The sequence below is a fragment of the Vidua chalybeata genome, chromosome 2, assembly GCF_026979565.1.
Source record: "Vidua chalybeata isolate OUT-0048 chromosome 2, bVidCha1 merged haplotype, whole genome shotgun sequence".
Taxonomy (NCBI): Eukaryota; Metazoa; Chordata; class Aves; order Passeriformes; family Viduidae; genus Vidua; species Vidua chalybeata.
In genome coordinates, this window is record NC_071531.1 from 66,407,118 (window position 1) to 66,430,129 (window position 23,012).

Below are 23,012 nucleotides of genomic sequence, written 5' to 3' on the forward strand. Positions count from 1 at the left end.
CGCCGGCGCTCCCACCAATCAGCGCCGGGCAAGGGCGGGGCAGCCAATCGCTGCTGCGCTGTGCTCCCCTCACGCACAGCCCTCGCGCGCCCGAGGGCGGGAACAGGCGGGAGGGGAGATGAGAAGGGGGCGTCGCATTGTGGGCGTGGCCCCACGGGCAAAGGGGCGTGGTACTATGGACGTGGCCTCAGGGCCGCCCCGGTGGCACCGCCGGCACGGCCGCGCTCCCAAAGCCTGCCCGGAGCGGGGGAAGCCGTGCTCCACCCGGGACACCTCCTTGTCCCGGACACGGCTCCAGCTGCCGCGCCTGACAGGCTTATCCTGCCAGCTGGACATAAGTTTAGAAGTAAAATTTTTAAAGATGAATGTAAGTTGAAATAATAGTACAAACACCACAGACCATCGGGAACTGGAAGTAAGTTGGGTTTTTTCTCTTCTGTATTTAAGACGGGAAATACAGTTTTACAAAACGTGTATATTTCTGAATTACTGCTTTTGTTAATGACAACTCAAGTGAGAGAACGACTCTGGTAATAACAGAATTATGGAAGGGTTATAACGTGTGTACAAAAATATGAACAATATTTACACTAAATAACAGATTAGTGACATTAACACTGGCAGCCAAATTCAGCTATGGTGTAAACTTGCAACCCCCTTGACCTGCTTGAAGGCTGCATTTGTCTCAGTACCTGTGTGAAAAACGTGCTTTTTACACAACACTATGGATTTTGTGCTTCCACGCGTGCCTTGGAATTTCTTCTCCTAAACACAGCGTTTTGGGCCAGCACCTACTACTCCACAATGCATTCATACTCGTGTGTGCCCTTCTGACATTCAGCAACGGCTCTGCTCAACTTGTTTCAAGCAGGAGTACGGAATAAAAGGGAGCACGCGAGATACTTCCAGGCAAGTGTACAGCTTAAGGAGTGTTGAGTACTACCCGCGACTGTGATTGTAATGTTAACGACAGCAGTAATAACCTCGCTGCAGGGCGTTTCCCGGCAAATACTGGGATTTTTGGTTCTTTTTTTCATAATGAGCGCCCACAGGTGCAATCTCTCTAACACATTAGAAGTAAAAAATGCAGGATTTAGAACCTCCCTGTTATTAATTGATTTATTCCTGCATTATGCTAAGAGCCATCTTTCTGGAGCTTAAGTGTTCTTGCTTAAGGCTAACAGCCTGTTCTTAAATCAGCAAACCATGTACTGAATTTTAAGCATGCAGTTATATTTTACATGGGAACGCTATGGGATTCAGGCTAGTTCAGAAAGTCAAGTTGCTTTGTCCAGAGATGGACATAAGCTTGTGCTGAAATACATCTCTGAGTCAGGAACAAAGACAAATAGGATGTCTAAATACAGTACTGGACCGAGGCTCTGCCTCACAACACTTTGCTTCTGTGCCTCTGAATAAGTCACACAAAGACAAAACTTAATGAGTGTACACCCTGTTTTGCCCAGATGGAAACATCCTGCTCCTGGTTTCCAAACAATCTGCAGCAAAACCTCATACAAAGCACTTTTGAGGAAAGGTAGAGGCACAGGGGAGCAGACACAGAGCAAACAAATGCAAACCCTTAGTCCTTAACTCCATTTGCTACTGACATCCACCCCCAAAGAATGATCCTGCTCACTTATGTCTCCTCTTTGAAATACACGGTAAGGCAGGGATTTAACCCCCTCAAAGTAAGGAAGGGGATAGCCCACGAAGGCACAGAAAGGTTCCTCAAGCTTGATATTCTCGAATGATCCACCTCATCCCTCTTTTCCTTACAAAACTTGCCACCTTTGGAGCTTGTTTCACTGCCAGCAGCTTGGCTGTGCTGAGTTCCACTTCTTTGGCAAGCAGGGCTGATCAACCCTCTCACAAAGGCCCAACAAGGTAATGTCTGTAGAGTGCTTAAGAACATGCAAAGTGCAATATAAGTGCCAAATGTTCTTATTTTTGAGATTAATGAATTAATACTCCAAGAAATGGAAGCACTGAGGTAACTACAGCTTAAATACTACATTCCCTCATGATTAAAAAAAAAAACCCAGCTAACTCTCTTTTCTCTAGAAGATGAATCCTGAATATGAAATGGTACTATCTTATTTATATTCTGTCAACTTTAGCACAGCCACAGAGTGTTCTTTTAATAACAGCAAAACATGAGCTGAAGTTCTCGGAGAAACTAAGAATTCTACACTAATGAGTTCCTCAAATCCCATCTCTGTGCTGTTCCCAGCACATGTTTACTCCCATTCATTACATCCAGAGGAGCTGGTATCCATGCTGCTGAAGCAAAGCACAGTCCAATGTCAGATCTGGCATTCTGATGGCTGAACAGACAGAAATATCCCCCAGCAAAGGTCAAGTAGGACCATAATCTGCATGAGCTCTCTGAAAAGTTCAGGTTTTGTCCTTAGTGAAGTCCGCATTGCTCAGCTGGGAGTAAGGCTTTATGTCTTATCCAATGCACAAGCTCCTATCAGAGCACTCCAGCTGTCAAGTATCAACTGACTATCCTGATGGTCAGAAGAGGATGGATGTAACAATGAATTAAACACTGCACATACCTTTTCTGTTTTGTTCCTGTACCAACTTGGCCAATGGGCCCAAGATTCAACTGACTAATGATGTGGTCAATGAAACCAAGCCCTGCATTCCTATGCACTGTGTGATAATGACGTGGCAGAAGAGTCAGTAGCACCCCAACCAGTAAACAAACACTGCTGTAAAACACTAATGCAAGTACTGGAACACAGCTGTTTCCAGGTGTTGAAAAAACAGTGGAAACATCCCAACAAGGTGTCCTGGTTCTGGTGAAACACTACCAGCTGCAGTAGGCCCTGCTTAGTGGTTTCATTCTGTTTTCCTACTCCAGTGCTCCTGTCAAATGTTCCCTTCATCGATGCTCTGCAGCTTCTGTCTTTGGCTGGCATGGGGCCTGGCACCACGCCGGGTGTTCCCACTGCTTCCTGCCAGAGTCCACGAGGGGAATGGGGCTCCTGGTAAAGCATCTTCCCCAAAAAGGCTCAGTTTCACATCAGCTTCTATAGCTCGGGCCAGACTGGCTGCATAACTGTCCAGAGATTTATGGACTTCAGCTTTTACATGAAGAACAGAATTCTTTGCAGCCTCTGAAAAAAAAAATAGATAACGGTAAGCATGGCTGTGCAAATGCTTGAAAACTAATATAGATCCTGTTGTAAAGGCATGATCAAGCCTTCTGCAAAGTAACTACACATTTACCAACAATACCCAGGCTTCCTATACCATTCTATGAACACAAAGTTTCAGAGTGACCTGGGATTATCTGTGTCAGTGCAGCTATTTTTGTAGCATCTGTACACCTCTCTACTCACCAACATGTTGAGCAATACAAGAGTTCATCCTAAATGTAACTCTTCAGTGAGGCTGCTGAAATAATTTAAAGCCTCAGGGATGCTGAAAAGCCAGAGATTCATCATGGAGAATTGCTAAACCTGTGGGGATTTGTGCACTGAGACTTCCCTCTTTCACTCTCACAAGAAATTAGATGTCTGCTCCTACATAATCACTCAGAAAGATAGTGGGAAATGTATGCTAATGTGTTTGTACAAGGAAACATTCATCTTATGGTGGGAAGAGGACAAAAGGGAATTCTGCCAAGATGTTTAAAAATTCCATAGAAAGAGTTTTCTCATTATTTCAGGTTTTATTATTACTTGATTCTTAAAGGCATTCTGCTCATTTTCATCCTCTCCACAATCATATATTGTTTAGAAAATTCAGTTGTTATTATCAAGTCTTCTATTAAAATTATTGTAACTATCAGCATAAATTAATGTTCCGACATTTTACAGATGATCACAGCAATGTTCTGCTAGCCCAGAATCAACAAGCAAGTTGACTGAAAAAACTGGATGTGATTCATCTGTTTTCACCCATACCTGCTGAGGAACCCAAAAAAAAGCAAAGTAGAATTTAAGTATAAAGTAAATGAGACAGAACAAAATTATATTCAAGATCCCTGAAGTCTGTAAATGGAAGAATTTCAAGTCTATAAGTGACAAAGTTGAGAAGAGACAGCAAATGAGAAACACAGGGATAATGCAACCAAAATATGAGGGCAGGATAATGTATTCCCCAAGAAACACAAAACAGACAAAACTTGTAGCAGCCACCAAGATGAGTGGAATTGCAGACAGGATACTGCTCTGCAATTTTTTATATATGCAGGGAATGCCAGCTTGTCCTTGCCTGCTGCTACTTGAGATCTGGAAGAAAGGCCTGATTTTGCTTTCTGTTGTACCTGCATGAATGATCAGGTCTGTCAAGACACACAATGGTCAGATACTTTTCAAGACAATCCTCAAGGTCCTGGGAGGCTTCCTGAGCATTCAATATAGTTGACTCTGAGCATTTCCATACTTACCCCTACACTCACCTTTAATTTGTTCCACTTCATCTTCAAATGTCACTGAACTCCTCCTTCGAGGGGGACAGATGCAGTGTGGGGCATGAGGGCCATCTGAGCTATAATCTTCAAGAAGCATTGTATCTGTTCCTGAAAAGAGCAAGAACCCTCAAGTTAAACAGTAACACTGCGATACAATATGGTGACAAAACATTTTCAGCCCATTTTCAGCAGTTCCTTCAAAAGATGTCTAAACCCAGCTTTTTTGAGTAAATTTCAGCTCAAATGAAACACTGCACAGAAAAAGAATGAGGTCAGTTTTCATTGAAAGGATTGGGAAATCTTCTCCTTAGAGACTGGGCATCGCAGGCCCCAGGATCATGTACTACATGCAGAAAGCAACAACGCAAGAAGGACTAAGGCTTCCTTCTGCTCTGTAGTAACTCACAGTAAAAGCATTCAAAGTGAAACAGTATTTCACAGTGGACCTCTGTATCCATTCCCAGGCTATGGACTGTGCTCCCTCCTTAACGAGCAGTGGCACTTCTAACAGCCTTTTGGTATCGCTTCAGTTTTGTTCATTTGTTTAAACTTCTGTCACAAGATGGTGACACAACATCCTCTTAACTAAGGCAGGTTTACCAGGAGGCTGCTCTCTCTTTATCACATACAACTGCAGACTATCCACAATAGACAGAAAACTACCAGCACAAAACAACTACCAAAAATAAATCCCAGCTCCACAGACTTCCTTTACAAAAGTAGGACACAAATCCCTTACACCAAGCAAAGCTTAAAAGATCACCCTCTGGTGTCTCTAAAGCAGAAAAACTCTCTAAAATAACTACTGCAGTTGAGGACTGGTAGCTGAGTTAACTGCCAGAAAAATCTAGCAACAGATCTGGATAGAAAATTACCATTAGAACTCTTTTTCCCTTTTCCAAACCATCTTCAATTTAGAGATCTTAAGTAGTAATGAAATCGTAAGTTGAAACCATCCTAAGTGTTTATATTTACACTGCAGGATGAACAAGACAAGGTCTCTTACAAAATAGGAAACAGAGAAGCACATTGTTCACAGCACTTTGTTGCTCTGTTCCTTGTGGATACAGAGAAAGTCTTCAAAGAACAACAGAAACTGAAGGAGAAGGACACAAAAGCTGTGAGTCTTGTTCCCAGGACACATTACCAAGGGAGGGTCACCATTCTGTAAGCAGCATTTTGCAAGTAAATCTATTGAGAGCAAGGGGGGAAAAAAGCAACTGCAGCAGTTTTGTTGGAATAGCTAGAACAGATGCTTTATGTCATTTGTCCACCAGAAGACATCTGTTTGTGTAAATATTGACTGTCCACGAGACTGCTGCCAAGTGCAAACTTCTGCCCAAGTAGGGAGCAAGAGATTTGCAGTTACCTGAATCCTGTGAGCAGCTGAAACCTGTGTCTCCTGTGCTGTTGCTGTTTCCCAGTGGCCTCCCACCTGCCATGATGGCAGTAAGATGAGGAGATAGTCCCAAATCTGCAAAAAAGTTTTGTTTTTGTTACACAGTGAATGATTAAGGGGTTTGCAATGGTAAAAACCTCTTCCAGTAATACCCACTCTACTGCCTTATTTATTATTCTGCATATAAAACTTACCTTGGTGAAGCAGAGAGCACAGCTCCTGGACTTCCCATCTTGGAAATCCAGTCAGCAGCTCTCAGGTTTGGAAAGGCAAGTCTCCTTTCTCTCTACACCATCTCTCTCCCACTGTTTTTGCAACTGCATGTGTTTTATCAGCCAGACAGGCTGAGCACCAAGCATATGCTCTCACATGGATGGGGAGATTGGCCAGGGATCTTCTAGAAGGAGAATAACCTGGTAGCCACCAGCAGCTCTGACAGGCCATTGGTGTGGGAAGAAGCTTAGGAGCATGGCTGGGGACCAGAGATGCCCAACTTCTTTCAAATCTCCAAAACAAGAAGGGAGGGGATTGTGGGATTTTTACAAAGGTGCTGCTTTGGATCCCACCTTGAGATTTTGTTGTGAGTTTGCTGGGGGTCTTTTTCTCCTCCCTATCAGCCTCCAGCTAAGACATCTGATAAGAAGCTGACAACTTCAAGTTTATCACTTGGAAAAAGAAAAGTTTCCTGTCTTTTCCCTCCGCACCTCAGTTTCCAATGTATTACTCCATATCATTTCCTGAATACAGACTTGCCAAAGCTCCTGGAGGTTGTTATGTGGCTACAGCTCCATAACTCTTTCATTTACATGACAGTCTCTCCCTGTGTTCCCACGCTGCAGAAAAGATAATGGATGCATTGCTGCTCTCATCTTCCTTCTGCATTTTAGATCATCCTTCCAAATTAAATAATTTCAGTTCTGGCCTTTGCATGAAATATCCCTTGAAGATGTTCTATTTTTGGAAGCTTCTGAACATGACCAGGGAAATTATTAAAAATCTGAATGTCACTGCATTGCTACTTAAAAAAAAAATTAACAAGCCACCAAATTGAGCAACTGGAGGTCTCAGTCTGCAACTTGGGAACACACCAAATAGTTCTATGGTTTTACACACATAGTAAAATACAAAGTTTTACTTTGTTTATGATCTTTTCTTCCCAACCATTAAGCCTAAAAACTGAACTTGCAGAAACAGTTACGCCAGTGGAACCTTAGTGGATTTTAGACAGTTGTAGCATAAGGCTGTTAATCAAAGAAAAAGTGCAGTAAAAAGTACCATTGGTAGAGCTCAAATCTGGGCAACACAAAATGGAAGGCACACAAAAGGAAATGCTTGAGAAAGAAGAAAATAAATTATTTTTATTAACCTCATCACTATGTATTCTCTGCCTGAGAAAGTTTTACTATAGTAGGAGAACGATGTTAACTATAAAAAAAAGAGGAAAATTCTTCTTTCAAATGTAACCTGACTGGTAAAAGACTGCTGAAAATTCCAGAAACATCCAACTCTCTTTACAGAGCCCTGAAATATGCCAAACACAGGCAGACAGGAAGCCTTGCTCTTGGTGGTATTAAGGAAGTGTCTTTTGCAGCCACATATTACCTGTGATCCTGTTGGAAATGCTGAAGAGCCTCGATGTCCTGTGCCGCTGAACAAAGGACTTGCGGTAATACCGATCCCCAAAGCACATTCCCAGGAGCTCCTTGCGCACGGTCTTGTTCCACAGCCCATAAATTAGCGGATGGCAAATGGCACTGGAAAAGGACAGCCATGTAGCCAATGTCTCCAAAGCAGGGGAAATACTGTTTTTACCCCAAAGTGCCTCTGATGTTATTACTACCATGTAAGGTCCCCACGTAATGACGAAAGCCCCGATGACAACCAAGATGGTTATGAAAGCTTTGCACTGGTTGGCTGAGTAAACAACCCCTTGGAAAGCGTTCCTTCGGCTGCCAGAGGAGGACGTGGAAGTGCTGGAGTTCTTCCTCCCATTCCTCTGCGAGTCCTCCTCCACAATGACAACAGTCCCACAGTGGATTTTGCGGGCCTTAATCCTTGCCACACGGAATATGAATCCGTAGCAGATCATCATGACCATGAACGGCAGCAGCGCGCACCAGATCTGCCAAAAGGCCGTGTAGGCAGCCTCCTTGTGCCAGGCTGCCACGCACATCCACTTGAATTGGTCAAATTCCAAAGAGGACCAGCCAAAAAGGGGAGGGAGGCAGCCAATAAGGGAATGCAGCCAGACGTACACAAGAGCTACCACTGCTCTGTTGCCCGTTATCTTCATTGGATAAACCATAGGGTACAGCACAGCGTAGTACCTGCGGGGCAAGAAAAGAAGTAGTCCACAGGAGCAGAAAACACATGCAATAAAGAAAAGAGCATGCTTTAATGATGCTGGTATCTAGTTCTTTTTTCTTCAAACAGGCTCAGAAGCCCTGTTTCTAGAAATAATTACATGTAAAAGTAGGTATCACTGCAGTCAAGACTGTCAAACTTGGCTGAAGGGACACATGCAACCATTAAATCTGTACCTATGTGTGGGTGTATGTTTAGGGTATAATCTGGAATTTTAAGTCACTATTTCATGTTTATCAAATAGTATGTTATTATACCATCAAGAGCTTTAAAAAACTCTAAATGAATGTCTGCATTTTCCAGTATTGATGACCTCACTTTCTTTTGCTCCACATCAAAATTTCATGAGGGGCTGAAATGACAGTCAAGCAGTACACCCTGTAACCCTCTGCAGTGCTTCTCAACTCTATGAACAAGCAATGGTTACTCTATGAGAGGAGCAGACAATTTGTTACAATTCATTACCAAAGAGCAGCTTACCGGTCTATAGCTATGAGTCCCAGAGTGAGCATGCTGGCTGAGCTGATCAGCATGTAGAGCAGGGCTGAGAAATTGCACCAAACAACGCCGAAGATCCATTCTCGCCTGATGGAGCTGGTCACGACAAAAGGCAGCACCAGCACGGAGAGTAGAAAGTTGGAGAGGGTCAGGCTGAACACAAACTTGTTGCTCAAGGTGAGAAGGTACGACTTGCGATACAGGGTGACAACAATCACCAGGTTGCCCAAACAGATGAAGATGGCAATGACAATTATAGCAATGGATTCGGTGACTCTGACTGCCCCATCTTCCTCAGTGGTCAGGTTCCTCAGGCCCTTCCCATTGCTGAGGGAGGAATTGCTGCTCATGGTCAGAGCGTGCAAACCTGGAGCAGCCAAGACATGCTGAGCAGCTAGAAGCAGAACAATGCTCAGAAACATTCAGGTAATAGTTCTTCAAATTCTTTCCAAAGACTGGAGGCCCTTTTGCCTTTGTTAAAATTTACCTGTAGTATGCAGGAAACTGCATATTTTAGATGGGCAAGTGAAGGGGCAGTAAATTGCCTGTGGGCACACCAAAGAGGACAACACCAAGCCTAGAACAGGGAAGACAAGAAGGTGTGAAGGGGGGGGGGAAATAAGAAAGAAAATACAGATTTTCTACAGACCTTACTTGTTTCTACGTCCTACTTACCAGCCCCTTCATCTAGGCTGTGAAGAAACAATAATGTAACTTGTTTCTTCAAGAAACAAGACAAATATAAAACATCTTTGTTTCTCTTACTTTAAAGGAAGTATTTTCTTAAAAAAAAAAATCTGCCTATTCTGATAGTTACCTTGTATTCTGCCTATACAGCATTTGCTAGTGGTCTGTGGATGCCTGGCTAGTCATACCCTGCTGACTCTTAACAGTCACTAAGTAACATTCAAAGACTCAGGGACCACTGCACGTACTCTCCCAACATCATTTCTGCATGTTCATAATCACCTTAGCTACTCTGCTGATTGTATTTTACTGCCAGCACCAAAGGACTGGAGGAATTGGCTTTCTGTACATGAGGTTTGAAACACACTTCCTTGCATTGAGGTCCATGCTACAGAAATGCTTTAGAACCTTTAATCCTTGACTCTTGGTGTTAGCATCCATCCAATTTATTCACAGCCTCATTTTGTGAAACCTTGTTATTTCTTCCAATTCCTTAGCAATTCCTCTTTTCCCTGCTGCCTCTAAATAGTACTCACTACCTACTTCATTCAGTCCTTCACCCATCTGCAGGACAGCATAATGAACAAACAAACAACCAAAAAATTCAAATATGCAGACCAAAAAAAGTAAAAGAGTCCACCAATTAATATAAAGTTGATTTTAGCATTTCTGGGAAGTAAAGGACTCAGGAAAGTTATCTTAGCTAATTCTGCAGCTGTGCCAGACATGGGTCCCAGACAGTACTCACAGTAATGCTTCCATCTGCATGGCTGCTGTGGCATTAAGCAGCACCGTCAGTCTGGAAAGATGCCTTTTTTCCATTTTTATCTGTACTTTCCTAGGAACATAATTAAAGACATTACTGGGCCATACTTTGAAAAAAAACATAACTTAGCTCTTCCCTAGCCTCTGACTGAGGATAAAGTGTGCAAAAACACTTCCCCTCGAGTTTCTTTCTCTCTCAGCATGCCTGCACCATCTCTGTGTGCCCTTCCAACAACTTTTTGGCCGGAGCGGGTTTTGGAAAGGCGGCTTCCCCCCGCGGCCGCTCCCTGCGATAGCGATGCTCGGGACACCTGGCGCTCCCCGTCCCCTCACGGCCCTGCTGCACCCTGAGGAGGAAAGCGACGTCTGTCAGAGGTGGCCCTCCCGGGCCAGGGCTGCCCGGGGCGGGGACAGCATCCCCATCCCATCCCGGCCGCGGGCAGCGCAGTCAGGCTTCCCGCACACCCACGAAACGGGTGGGACCGACTTCTAAATACAGTGGGTAAGGGGGGGTTCGCCATTTTGCCCCTGCGCTCCCTCCGGCAGCGAACAAAGGGCTGGAACAGGATCCTCCGCCCTGGGCATCCATCGCCTCCCCACCACCCGCCGGCGGAGAGCGGGTCCCGCCGCCTCTGTCCCCTCCCCGGCTCCGCACTCACCGCCCGCCGCCGCCAGAGCGGGACGTTCCTGGTTAGGGCGCCCGGGATCCCCGTCAGCCGCGGCGGCCCGAGCGTCCCCCGCCATAGACACGGCCCCGGCCCGTACCTGCCCCTCCCGCCGTCCCGCCCCGCCGCCTCAGGCCGCCGCGCCCCCTCCCCGCCCGCCATGTTCTCCGCGGCCGCGCCGGGGCGGTCCGCACGCTTCCCGGGAACTCAGTTAAAAGGCAGGAGAAAAGTACTTCACATGGATGAGGTAAAGTAATTTGCCCCGGTTCGTAGTGCCAGGCAGCTGTAGAGCCTAAGTGCTAGACTTCCTAGACCCCAAAACACTATTAAAAGTAACAAAAAGAAGATTTGGGGAAGAGTTTCTCCCGCATACACCTCTGAAGCAAGACATCGGATATAGGTGTCAGTATAAAGGGCACAGTATAAAGGGTGAACAAAAATTAAATGCCGTGCTTGTGCCTCCCTAGTTCCTGCCTTTCCCTGGCAATGCCCTTGAGTGCAGAGGGTGACTGCCCTGATGTGAGCTGTGCTATGTTTTGATTGCTCTCTGGAGTTTTTAATGCTGTGGACATCAGTTTCCTGTGGCTGCTGCCTCAGTTCGCTCCAATGCTGCAACAGCAGGAGCTGGACTGTGTGTCTTGCTCCTGTGCCAGGGGAAGTCCATAGGGAGTTTGTCTGCCTTTTCGATGATGCAGAAAAGCAAGACAAGCACCACCCATCAGTGCTGGAATGCTAAACTGATGTATCATTTTCAACCAGTTCTACTGATACTTTTCTACAGGACTTTTTTAAGCTTACCACGCCATTGCACTTCGACATTTTAAAAAGACCATCTTTGGACAGCATTCAAAAATGTATCAAACCAGCACAAGAGATTCCATAATGAGCAAAAACTGATGCACAGAAGTTGCACCTGAGTGTGAGGAAGAACTTATTTCCTGTGCAAGTGACTGTGTACTGGTTGCCTAGAGAGGTTGTGGAGTCTCTCTCACTGGAGATATTCCAGACCTGTCTAGGCACAATCCTATGCCATGTGCTCTGGGATGACCCTCCTTGAACAGGGAAGTTGGACCACATGATCCACTGTGCCCCATTCTAACCTTGCTCAGATGTGATTCTGTGTGCACACACATGTGTGTACTAACACAGCACAGGGCACCTGTGTGATGGAACCAGGTAATGCTTGCTGCAACTGTGAGTGTGGCCATGGAGATGGCCCAGGGCCACCAGAGGCTCCAGAGCTCCCCAAAACTGCTCCCCAAAACTCCCCAAAACTACCCAGCTGTCCCACTGCTCTCGGCGAAGTAGCCATGGGGAAGTGGCTGAAGGCACAAGCATGTGTGGGGCACACAAACATTCTCAGCTGGCTTCTGGAGCCCAGCTTCGCTGGAACAGGGCTTGGGTGAGCTTGTTGGCTCTTCATCCTGGGCAGGGGAGATTAGAGAGCCCACTCTCCCCACGGTGGCTCCAGCAGCACAGAGAAGTGTGGACCCCCTTCCTCACCCACCTGCCCCCCCATATCACCTCACAGAATCACAGGCTGGGTAGGTTGGAAATGGCCACGATGGGTCATCTGGTCCGACTGCCCTGCTCAAGCAGGGTCATCCCAGAGCACATGGCACAGGGTTGTGTCTAGACAGGTCTGGAACATCGCCAGTGGTGGAGGCATCACAACCTCTCTGGACAACCTGTTCCAGTGCTCGGTCACCTGAACAATAAAGAAATTCTTCCTCACGCCCAGGTGGAATTTCTGTGCATCAGTTTCTGCCCGTTGCCTCTTGTCCCATTGGCTTGGCACTCTTGGAATTCCCTCTTTAGATATTTGTACACATTGACGAGGGCCCCTCTCAGCCACCTCTTCTCGAGGCTTAACAGGCCCAGCTTCCTCAGCCTTTCCACCTAACGGAGATCAGTCACTTCATCATTTTCGCTGCCCTCCGCTCCAGGAGCTCCATATCTCTCCTGTCATGGACAGAACACTGCAGATGTGGGCTCACTAGAGCCAAGCAGAAGGGCAGGATCCTCTACGCCGCTCTGCTGGCAGCGCTCTTCCCGCTGCATCCCAGGATTCCGCCGCCGCCGGGGCTCCGCGCCGCGCGGCCCTGGAAGCGGAAACGCCACGGGGCGGCGGTTCCGGGGGCGCTGGCGCTGCCGTGAGTGCTGTGCGGGAGGAGACGGGACGAGAGGGGCTCCATCGCCTCCGCCCCTTCCGCCGCCTGCTGCCTTCTGCTCGGCGGAGAGGAGGCCGCCATGCACCCCGTTTTCCAGAGCAGCCGGCGCGACTTCACCTTCGGGCCGTGGAAGCTGAGCGCCGCCCGGACGCACATCATGAAGTCGGCGCAGGCCGAGAGGTGAGGCGGGCTCCGGGCTGGGGGCGCAGGGGGGCACAGCACAGCACGGTGTCCCCGCTGCTCGGAAGCCACCGCGGGGCTGCGGCCTCGGCCGTCACAGCGAAGGGCTGGGGTCGTCGGGTGGCCTTGCGAAGGAAACACGGAGCGTTCCCAGGGCGGGGGAGACGCTGTTCGTTCCCCGGGGTTGTTCCTTCTCTTCAAGCTTGATTCTCTGGCTGGAGAACTGTGGCGATTTGGGTTACAGGTAATTTCCAAAATTTTGTTTTAATGATTGGAGAAGACAGCCTACAAGAAGACGAAGAGGGACGTTTTACAAGGGAATGCAGTATGAGGACAAGGGGGAATGGATTCGAACTGAAAGAGAGGAGATTTAGATTGGATCATAGGAAAGAAATTCCTGATTATGAGGATGGTGAGTCACTGGAACGAGCTGCCCAGAGAAACTGGATGCTTCATCCCTGGAGATGTCCAAGACCAGGTTGGATGGAGCTTTGGGGAACCTGGTCTAGTGTGTCCATTCCCATGGCAGGGAGGTTAGAACTTGATCTTTAAGTTTTTTTCCAACTCAAACAATTATGATTGTATGATTATAATGGTTTTGGATCTCTGGATCTCTGTGAACTGAGACTCGCTAATTAGAAGCCTGGTTTTCTTAAATTAATTTTGAAAAAGAATATTTTTAATGTCTCATACCATGTCTTGGTAATAGCTATTTTTAAATAGTGGTTTTCATTAAAAAATTATAATTTGCTCTCTTCTCGTAGGAATTTCCAATCCAGTGAAATAATTGGAGGAAATGTTCCTATATTAGCATCAAGTACTTAAGTCAGATTTGCTAATGTGGAACTGGAGAGTTCAGCTGTGCCATACCTGACCTTAAAGGCAGATGGATTTGGCAGATATTTCTCGGTTTCGTTTTCTGGAATAAATTTCAGTATACATAGGAATCTCATTAGTCTTGTTAAATGTACTTTCATTTATCTTACTTTTACGTTTTCTGAGGCTAATAAGGCATTCTCTGTGAGGAACTGGCTGCTCATGGCTGGGATGGGTGCACTGTTTGCTGGGTAGAACTCTGGATGGCTGAGCTCAAAGAGTGGTGGTGAATTGAGTTACATCCAGCTGGTGGCCCATCCAAAATAGTGTTTCCCAGGGCTCAGTACTGGGGCCAGTCCTGTTCAGGATCTTTATTGATGGTCTGGACAAGGTGATTGAGTGCACCCTCAGTAAGTTCACAGATGACCCCAACCAGGTGGGAGTGTTGATTTCCTGGAGGGTAGGAAGGCTCAGCAGAGGGATCTGGACAGGCTGGATCAATGAGCTGAGGCCAGCAACATTGTAGGAAGTGCAATGAGGTCACAGTGACCCATTTTGTCTATTTTATTGCTTGGGGAACATTATTAGTATCTAAAGGAATTTTATTTCTGGCAAATATATATTGCAAAAATCCCTCAGCAACCTGTGTGGAAAGGTGAAGAATTAAATGTGCCATATCCAAGAACTCTTTTCTATGCAGGGGTTGGTTTTTGCAGGTCAAGGGTTCCTACACTTGATTAAATGGAAAAGTTCATAATGTTATTCAGTCTTCTTTGGGAAAAATGTAGTATCTTATTCTCCAGGTCTGTGAATTTACTATTTTAGTTTTATTTCGGTTAATACTGTTCTTCTGTATTCAGGGTTACAGAGATAACCACTTTTATTGAGGAATGCCTTGCAATCAATGTGAACATTATGATTAGGACACTCTTCTCCCTCCTCTCACTCAAATAAGTGTATTTCCTAAAGCTTTATTCTCTCCAGATGTCATGTATTCCTTTTTGATTTTGGGAAGTCAGGTAGGTAAGGAGGAAAAGAGAAGTTTAGGAAGTGTGCCAGTACATGTCTTCTACCAGCAGAGCACAGTAGTGTCTTCTGCACTTTTTAGATACTCTGCCAGGGTTGTCTTAAACATCTTTTTTGTAGGCTTCTAAATTTGGAAGTATGGACCACTGTGCAGTGTATTCAAACTTCCTCGTCATAAGTCCTTGTTCCTAAAAGCTGCTTTGAGCACCTACTGAAGTTGGTCCACTGACCATCCAGGGGTTTGCTAGGACAGGTGGAAAGTTGCTTCTACATGCTTCTCAGATACTCTTGATTCCTCATGTGTGAGAATTTTGTCTGAGCCTGATGGCGAAGGAATGTTTTAGGAGTACTTTTTTTGGTGGAAAAGTCACTTCAGGTCAATGACTCTGCATTTCAGGTGAAATGATTAACCTGGTCACGTGTCTTCTAAGTTATCATGGTCTAAAGAATCCTTATTCCAAAACAAGGGCTGCTTTCACTGAGCTGTGATCAGTTGACTGATGCCTCTTATTTTTCTCTGCAGGTTGGCTGATGAATTACACATGCCTTCCCTGCCAGAGATGATGTTTGGAGACAATGTCCTAAGAATACAGCATGACCATGGCTTTGGAATTGAGTTCAATGCTACAGATGCTTTAAAATGTGTCAATAATTGTCAAGGTATGATCAAAGTCGCTTGTGCAGAGGAGTGGCAAGAGAGCAGGTACAGTATTTTATCACCAGTGGGCAAGTTCTGGTGTGTTATATATGAAACTGTCATACAGTAGTTAAAGGAACAAACTGAACTCTTGAGGACCACATTGGATTTGGTTCTACCCTGGATACAGGGTCACTGGATACAGTCACTTCTCTTTTCTTTGCTGTCATTGTCCTTTCTGTTAAATTGGGCCAGCTGTATTTTTCAGCTGTGTCATGGCTTTCTTAAAACAAATGTCAAGTTTAACATGACTTAATGCTGTTTCTGTTTATTCAAACTCATAGAGCCTCGAGCATTACAAGACTGTATTGTGTGGTGTTGCAAAGTGCTGTACACGTTCAAAATCTTAGCCTTAGGAATAAAGCAGAACAGTTACCATGCATGAGAACTAATTATGATGCTTAGTATTTAGCAAATTGGATTTAGTTGTAGAGCATCTGGAATAAAGCACAGAAACAAAGCAAAATCATCATGAAAACTAAGGTAAATTGCAATTTTAATGATTGCTGTGTGTTGTCAAGAGATCACTTTTTGCCTACTTAAAAAACATTGATCTTGAAATACAAATTTCTCAGCAATATTGCATGAGAATCTTTATTTTGAGTCATAGAACTGAGATAGATCGAGAATTCTCGTAATTGTTTTCCAAGTTATTATGGAAACAGGTGTGAAACCATGATTAGGTCTTGACGCTGTGATTGCAGCTCAGACAATGCTGCTGCTTTTCTTTAGGAACAGTGTGGGAATTCTAATGCACAGTCTTAAGTGCGGTTGTAATTTTTTGGGAATTGCTACAAAGCAATTACTACAAAGCTGTTTTCTCTTTCACTGTTGAGGAGTGAGACTGAGCACAGTAAGGAAGTTGTCAAGCCATATGACTGGACTTACACAACGGATTACAAAGGAACTTTGCTGGGAGATACTGCAACATTAAAGGTAATAATTTCCTTCTTGTTAATTGCTGACTGCATCTTGCTTCAGTCAAACTTTTTTTTTTAAAGCTGTCATTTACCTTTCAGTAGGCTTCTGTAAAACCTTTTGTGCTTTGTAATTTCTGATTTCAGAGTGTGATTTGGGCTTCTCATGTCTTTCAGCTCATGATTTTATCCTAATCAAATCATGGCTTATTTTAATAACAAGGGTGGGTGGTGTCTTAAAGCATTTTAGGATTAAAGCACATGGGAGGCTTCAGCTCTTGCTGGGGGCCGCTTTGGAGCCCCGAGCTGGTCACATACAGCAGAACTGTCAGCTGTGTCATTCTGTAGTGCCTTCATTATCTGCTACTTGCATGTTTATCTGCTTTCTGACATGGCTGCTTTCAATGGCCTGATGTTTTTCTGTGACAGCAACTCAGTAACTCCTCATATTTAAACTCACAGGCCCTCCCATGTCTTTAAGACTGAAGATCCCAACTTCTGTGTACTGCATACAGGTTGCTTGCTACTAAGCAGATAATCTGTATTAATTCACTAGAATTGCTTTAGTTAGAGATCATTTGAGTTGTGCTGGAATTAAAAGTACAGCATAGAAATAAACAATGTTGGTCCAAACTCTTTAGATGCCAGAAGTGTCTATGGAGACATGAGTTGGAAAACATACAGGTACTTGATTTCCATGGAAAGGCTTTACTAGAATCCTTTTCAAGATGTGTAGTGGGCTAAGGGTGCTAAATGCATAGAAATCTGTTTATAAACCTGAACTTCTCATATGTATGTTAAACACAAGACATCTTCAAATGTTTTTAAAAGAAAGTGAGCAGAATTGTTTGCAGCTGAAACCCTACTGAGCTTGGTATCCAGAGAGAAGTTTAGTCAGAATTTTCCACTCTTAGTTTTTTGTTTTTGCTTGATGTTATTTCCAAGAAGAAACTCTCGGAAACTTCAACTTTTTCTCATAGAAATTTGGAGTGTCTTAAGCTTAGTGCCCTAGAAACTTTTTCCTTTTTAAAACTCTGGAATTCAAAATATCAGGATAAACTTTATGTAGTTTGGCAAAAAATTAATATGCTAACTGTTCTTAATGTTTTTCTCTAGGTTGTTCCTACAACAGAACACATAAATACAGAGAAATTGAAAGCCAGGGAACAAATTATGTTTTTTGAAGAAGTACTCCTATTTGAAGACGAACTCCATGATCATGGAGTATCAAGTTTGAGTGTGAAAGTAGTGAGTATTGGGACGTGTATAAAAGATACCTGGGGACTCATTTGGCTGATTAATGCAAAACACATCTCCTTTGTGCATGTTATTCCTTCTGGGATTTAAACTTTAAAGCACAAAGTTCTTTATCCTTGCTCTTGAAAATACGATCTTGCTGGAAATGATGTTGTTTTGAAACCTTTGTCATCTGTCATTTGCTCCAGGGGACAATCTTTTTCCTCCTGCATCCTGCCTAATAGTCCTTTGAGACACTGTCTGCCCTGCTGGCCAGTCATAGCTGTAGCAAAACAACAGCCCAAATTTTGACTTCATTCTTGAAAACTTCTCATACTGTCTTCCATTGTGAATATCTGATGTAGACAAGTACATGCTTGAAGCAAGCCTTTGTAAAGTGCTGAATGGGCTGTCTTTATTTTTGCAGAGAGTTATGCCTTCCAGCTTTTTTGTGCTGCTGAGGTTCTTCTTGCGAGTGGATGGGGTACTCATTAGGATGAATGATACAAGGCTTCATCATGAGGTAAACCCTTACTTTCCATCATGAGTTATTTTACAGAGGTTCTCTTGCCATTTTACTTCCAGTGACGCAGTGATGTTCCTCTAACTTAATACTGATGTTTGGGGGCACAAAAACTTCCGAGTGTATTTTATTATTGTGGTGGTGCTGAGCTAGCAACCAAGTGCTGAGTGCCATGGTGTATGAGCAGAGTAGGCTACCCCTCATGTGATGTAAGCATTTAAATACATTTGACAGACACAGATTAGAGAAGGAAGTACAAGAGGAAAAATAGGCAGCAATAAAGAGATCAATACCGTCTTGAATCCAAGTATGATATTTTTGTCTTACCTAATAGAATTAGACTGCAAGTGTAACTTGCAAATAACTGTCCATAGTACATTAAGTTATGGTATCTCATAAATAATACAGGATGTTAAGATTTGGGGTTTGGTAATTCTGTGTAGGAGTTCTAGCTGAGTAAAACTTAACAAGCATATTCAGTCATAGAATTTTTTTTTGAAGCGTGCACACAGGTGGCTTTTGGAAAAAAACAACATTGTTATCAGCTGTCTTCAGGAACTTGAATGTACATTTCTTCTCTTAGGTAAAAATATGTGGTCAACCAAATTCCAATGCTTCCTAAATTCAATCTATTTAAAATGCTTCTTTGTACTGATACCTTTTTTCCATTAGGCTGACAAGACCTACATGTTGCGAGAATACACATCCAGGGAAAGCAAAATATCAAGTTTAAAGGTATTGCATTTTTAAAATTTTGTTTCTTTTCCTTCTGTCTGCTTTTTAGTTTCATGGTCAGCATAGAAAATACTGTGTCTCTTAAGTCCTTCTTTGTTCAGTTTAGAATTAATACAGAGGAAAGTTCTTTCTACTTATGCAGCTTTTGTTTTGGTGATTTTAGAGCAGATTTACATTTTGTAAATGCTCAGATCACATGACAGGATATGGGATCAGGTCACTTTTTCTACTATTGAGTTAATAAAATGTTTTTAATATTTTATTTTTTCACAGAACTGTTCAGCTGCAAAATCAGGTGCTCCATGTCCTATGACATTAAATTTCATGTCTGGTTGTGTGCTTCCAAGCATTATTAAGGGTTAAGATCTGTTTGGTAATAGACTCTTCCAGTTTTTCTCAAATATTTGAGGTTAATAAGTCACCTTAAAACTCTAGTAATGGCTCAGAATAATTTGTAGTACATTTGGAGTTGCAGCTGTTGATTTTTACTTGTGACAAAAGCCTGAACTTTCATTTTCTTGTACCTTTCCTCCTCCCTTACTTTTCCTTTGCCTCTAAAAAGTTTGCCTCTAGTGGTGTTTGCATCCAGTAAATTATAAATTGTCTGTAATAGTTTGGGGATGGAATACTTTTTCTTATCCCCTCTTTTCTTTCACTCATATAATGTAAAATGTTTGCTTTTTAGAATGTTCCACCTTCCCTGTTCACGGAACCTAACGAGATCTCTCAGTATCTACCCATAAAGGAGACAATCTGTGAAAAACTAGAATTCCCAGAGAAGCTGGAACCTCAACCAGAAACATCACTGGAAAGCACATGTGCTAAGTCTAAATAAACGTGACTTTATAAGGACTTGAAGTATACTGGAGATGATGTGATCACAGTTGTTGACATGGGGGGTGTTTCACTACTAGTGGAATGAAGAATTTGGCTAATTTTTCTGTAGCCTTGAGAGAAAACATTTCAAGCAGGTTTTGCTAATGTTTTTTTTTTTCCTTTGGATTTTTTTTTAACCTGTGTCTGGAGTTGATGATAGACTGGTGGTGAGTTACAGTTTTCAACAGCATTGGAGAAATGACTATTGGGAGTCTGGGTTCTGTTGAGTTCACCAAGCAGGCAGGAGTATTGTCTCGACCCCTCATCTGCTAACAATTCTATGAAGATTTTGTTATTGCTGCTTCAGATACTAAGAAACTACCAGAGTTGTAAAACTGGCATGATTTTATTTTTATTGAGAAATAATCCACAGTAAAAAAAAAAAAAAAAAAAAAAAAAAAAATCCTCTGCATTTATTTTGATCTGTCCCTCCTAAACTACCAATTTTGCTTGGCTTCCCCTACTGATAACTAACAAAGTTACTTCTTGTAATTTCTGGTCCAGAGTCTCACTTAAGAATATTCATTTCATCTGAGGATAGGTTTAGTGTAGGGAAAAAAAGTGTATTTGTTTGACACTATATAAAGGTAAAATTATTTGTGAGGCATTAACTCCAGAGCAGGGAGGGAGCTGGAGGTTAACAGAGAGACACTGGTAAGTCTCTTCACAAATGCTGGTTTAATCTGGTGTCAGCTGGAGTTCTCTGGGCAGTTCTGGAACTCTCACTTGGGGTCCCTGTGCTGCTCCAGTCATGTATGATGCTAGAAAGGCATTGCCGTGCACTGGCCTTCTCTTGAATGTGCCCACATGGCATGATTCTACTGCCCTGATGGCCAAATTGCAAAACTGCAGTGGAGCTTAAGACTGGGGAAGTCTGATCCCTAAAGGATGCTGGTATTTGCAGTTTTAGAAATGAGATCCTGTATGGCCTTAGAAGGATGCTTACATGTATTCCAGATACATAATTTTGGTTTATTTTAAAATTCTTCTAAGTTATAATAATGATAGAAGTGTGATCACTTGTATAGTCATGGTTTCAACACTCTGTAGATGAAATTGAATACTTGAATTGCTTGTGGAAATCCTGCAGTATATTACTGGTTTGGCCTAAGAATGGGGCAGCTAATCAGGCTTGTCTGGGTTTGCTGCTGACACTCGGTGCAGGAAGCAAGTAACTGCAGTGAAAAGCAGTTACAAGGTGCTTGCAGAACATGGACACATTCTGATGTCTTGGGGTTTTTGTTTAAAAATCTTCGTATTCTACACTGCATGGCTTACTAGAAGCAACCCACCACAAAACCTAGTATTTAACCATATCTTTTGTGAAGTGGTTTTCATGTAGAGAAGACCCTGAGGTTTTTTGGCGGGGGAGGAAAGTGTACTGCCATCTAAGGGACTGTTTCCTTAGTAAAAACAAGTAACACACTAATTTCACTTTTGAGGCAGCCTGGTCTAGTGAATTCTACAGCAGGTGGAAAGGCAGGAACCAACTGCAATTTTCCTGTGTCACTGATTTACTCTAACCATGGAGAAAACATTTTCCTGTGCCTCCATTCCTTGTATGTAAAAATGAGAGTTAATATATGCCTACCTCACAGAGAGACTGTGAGGATTAGTTTGTACAAAGTTATTGATAAGAATATTTTTTTTCTGAATACACATTCAGCCTTATCTTTGTAATCCTTTGGAAAGGATTACTGAAAAAAAAAAAAAAAAAAAAAAAAAAAAAAAGATCCATAGGAGAGAACTGAAACAGTTCCTGAAAGAAGTTGTCAGCTGTGATAACTATCAGATAATTATCAGACATGATCTGGGTGAATCAATTTATGGCCACTTTGAAATAGAAACAAGATCCTCTATGTTCCCCATTACAGTCCTAAATTCTGTTGGCTTTTTTTCATCTTCCTGCCCTTGTTTCCTAAACATTTTAGTGTCAGGATGAAGAAGGGGACTGCAAATGAATGCAGCATTGAAGAGATTAAAAATCCGTTTAGTAATAGAAGATTATTTGGGTCCACTCCAGTGATAGAGGGAAGTGAGGAAAGAGTGAAAAGGAAGGGAAGAACAAATGGGGGGGGTGAATAGATATTTTTCTGGTAGAAGTAAATCATGGCACTTACTCTAAGCATATATTAGTATACATGCCTTACAGCTTATAAAAACATACTTTACAGCTGGTATGACTGGGAGCAGAGCTTATGTATTGCTGGCATGAAAGAAACTATATCTGCATTTGTTAATTCAAACTGTTATTTGAGCTTGGTCAGTGATGCTAACATTAAACTCCTTTGGTTTGAAATAGAGTGTGGGGGGAAAGCCACAGAGTGGGGAGGGAGCAGTGGAAGGGGCACTCTGCATGTTTAGCTTATACTGTGTGTTTTCTCTTGTCCATCATACAACCTAATTTGTGACCTGTTGGTAAAGTTTTATGGAATGGACTTGTATCCTGACTCTAGATACGTGCTCTCCATCTATTCTAAAGGGTGCTGTGCATTTCAGTGGAACACACCTGTTGGAGAAATCACAAGAACACCTTTAGCAAGTTACAGTTACAACAAGTTCAAACTTGGAGCACTTTGTGACTTTCTTACACCATGCAGATTACCAAGAAGCAGTGGTATAAACTGGTGTACAGCAAGTGCTCTGACACAAAATTTCCGCAGTAATGTACCACTTTGAATAAGTAACTTTAGTGGGGAAGGAGTGGGGTGATTCTCCAGCTGTTTTGTGTTGAGTTTTATGTGACAGTTTATATTGTTCCTTGTATGTTGCTAAATAAAAAGTACCAAACATTTTACAGTTCTGTTTTTAACTGAGCAAAATAAATTGAAGTAACTACTTGTGATGCTGAATTTTGGCTGCTAGTAAGACATTGCATCCACGTTTATCTGGCAGGAGACTGCTAGGCTCGTTACGAAAATAAAGTGAGCAGGAGAAGAGGCACAGTCGTGGGATTAAAATGAAACCTCACTGACTATAAAACGAGTTTTGCTACTGCCAAGCGATGGATTGGAAAGTACTGGGAGAA

At 43.2% G+C, this 23,012-nt stretch overlaps 2 protein-coding genes across 5 annotated transcripts; one reads left to right on the forward strand and one right to left on the reverse strand.

Moving 5' to 3' along the window:
- Nucleotides 1–410: 410 nt before the first annotated feature.
- GPR161 (G protein-coupled receptor 161) lies at nt 411–10,884 on the reverse strand. Of its 3 annotated transcripts, none has more exons than XM_053936000.1 (8): nt 10,802–10,884; nt 10,126–10,215; nt 9,178–9,267; nt 8,673–9,084; nt 7,431–8,155; nt 5,799–5,903; nt 4,418–4,537; nt 411–3,128 (listed from the first exon to the last, which is right to left on the reverse strand). In XM_053936000.1, exons 2-8 carry the CDS (start codon nt 10,157–10,159, stop codon nt 2,881–2,883), a joined length of 1,734 nt encoding a protein of 577 aa, XP_053791975.1. In that variant the 5' UTR covers nt 10,160–10,215; nt 10,802–10,884; the 3' UTR covers nt 411–2,880. The 3 variants fall into 3 exon arrangements, with proteins under 3 accessions (XP_053791975.1, XP_053791976.1, XP_053791977.1); XM_053936001.1 differs by having other exon boundaries at nt 8,673–9,057; nt 10,126–10,489; nt 10,802–10,870; XM_053936002.1 differs by lacking the exon at nt 10,126–10,215 and having other exon boundaries at nt 10,802–10,849.
- A 168-nt stretch (nt 10,885–11,052) lies between these two features.
- Nucleotides 11,053–22,783, forward strand: TIPRL (TOR signaling pathway regulator). Of its 2 annotated transcripts, XR_008429422.1 has the most exons (8): nt 11,053–13,158; nt 15,524–15,703; nt 16,534–16,633; nt 17,731–17,862; nt 18,278–18,373; nt 18,875–18,956; nt 19,046–19,108; nt 19,794–19,812. XR_008429422.1 is itself a non-coding variant. In XM_053935725.1 (7 exons), the coding sequence occupies exons 1-7, from the start codon at nt 13,058–13,060 to the stop codon at nt 19,941–19,943; spliced, it is 822 nt and encodes a 273-aa protein (XP_053791700.1). In that variant the 5' UTR covers nt 11,071–13,057; the 3' UTR covers nt 19,944–22,783. The 2 variants fall into 2 exon arrangements, 1 of the variants encoding a protein (XP_053791700.1); XM_053935725.1 differs by lacking the exon at nt 18,875–18,956 and having other exon boundaries at nt 11,071–13,158; nt 19,794–22,783.
- Nucleotides 22,784–23,012: the final 229 nt, after the last annotated feature.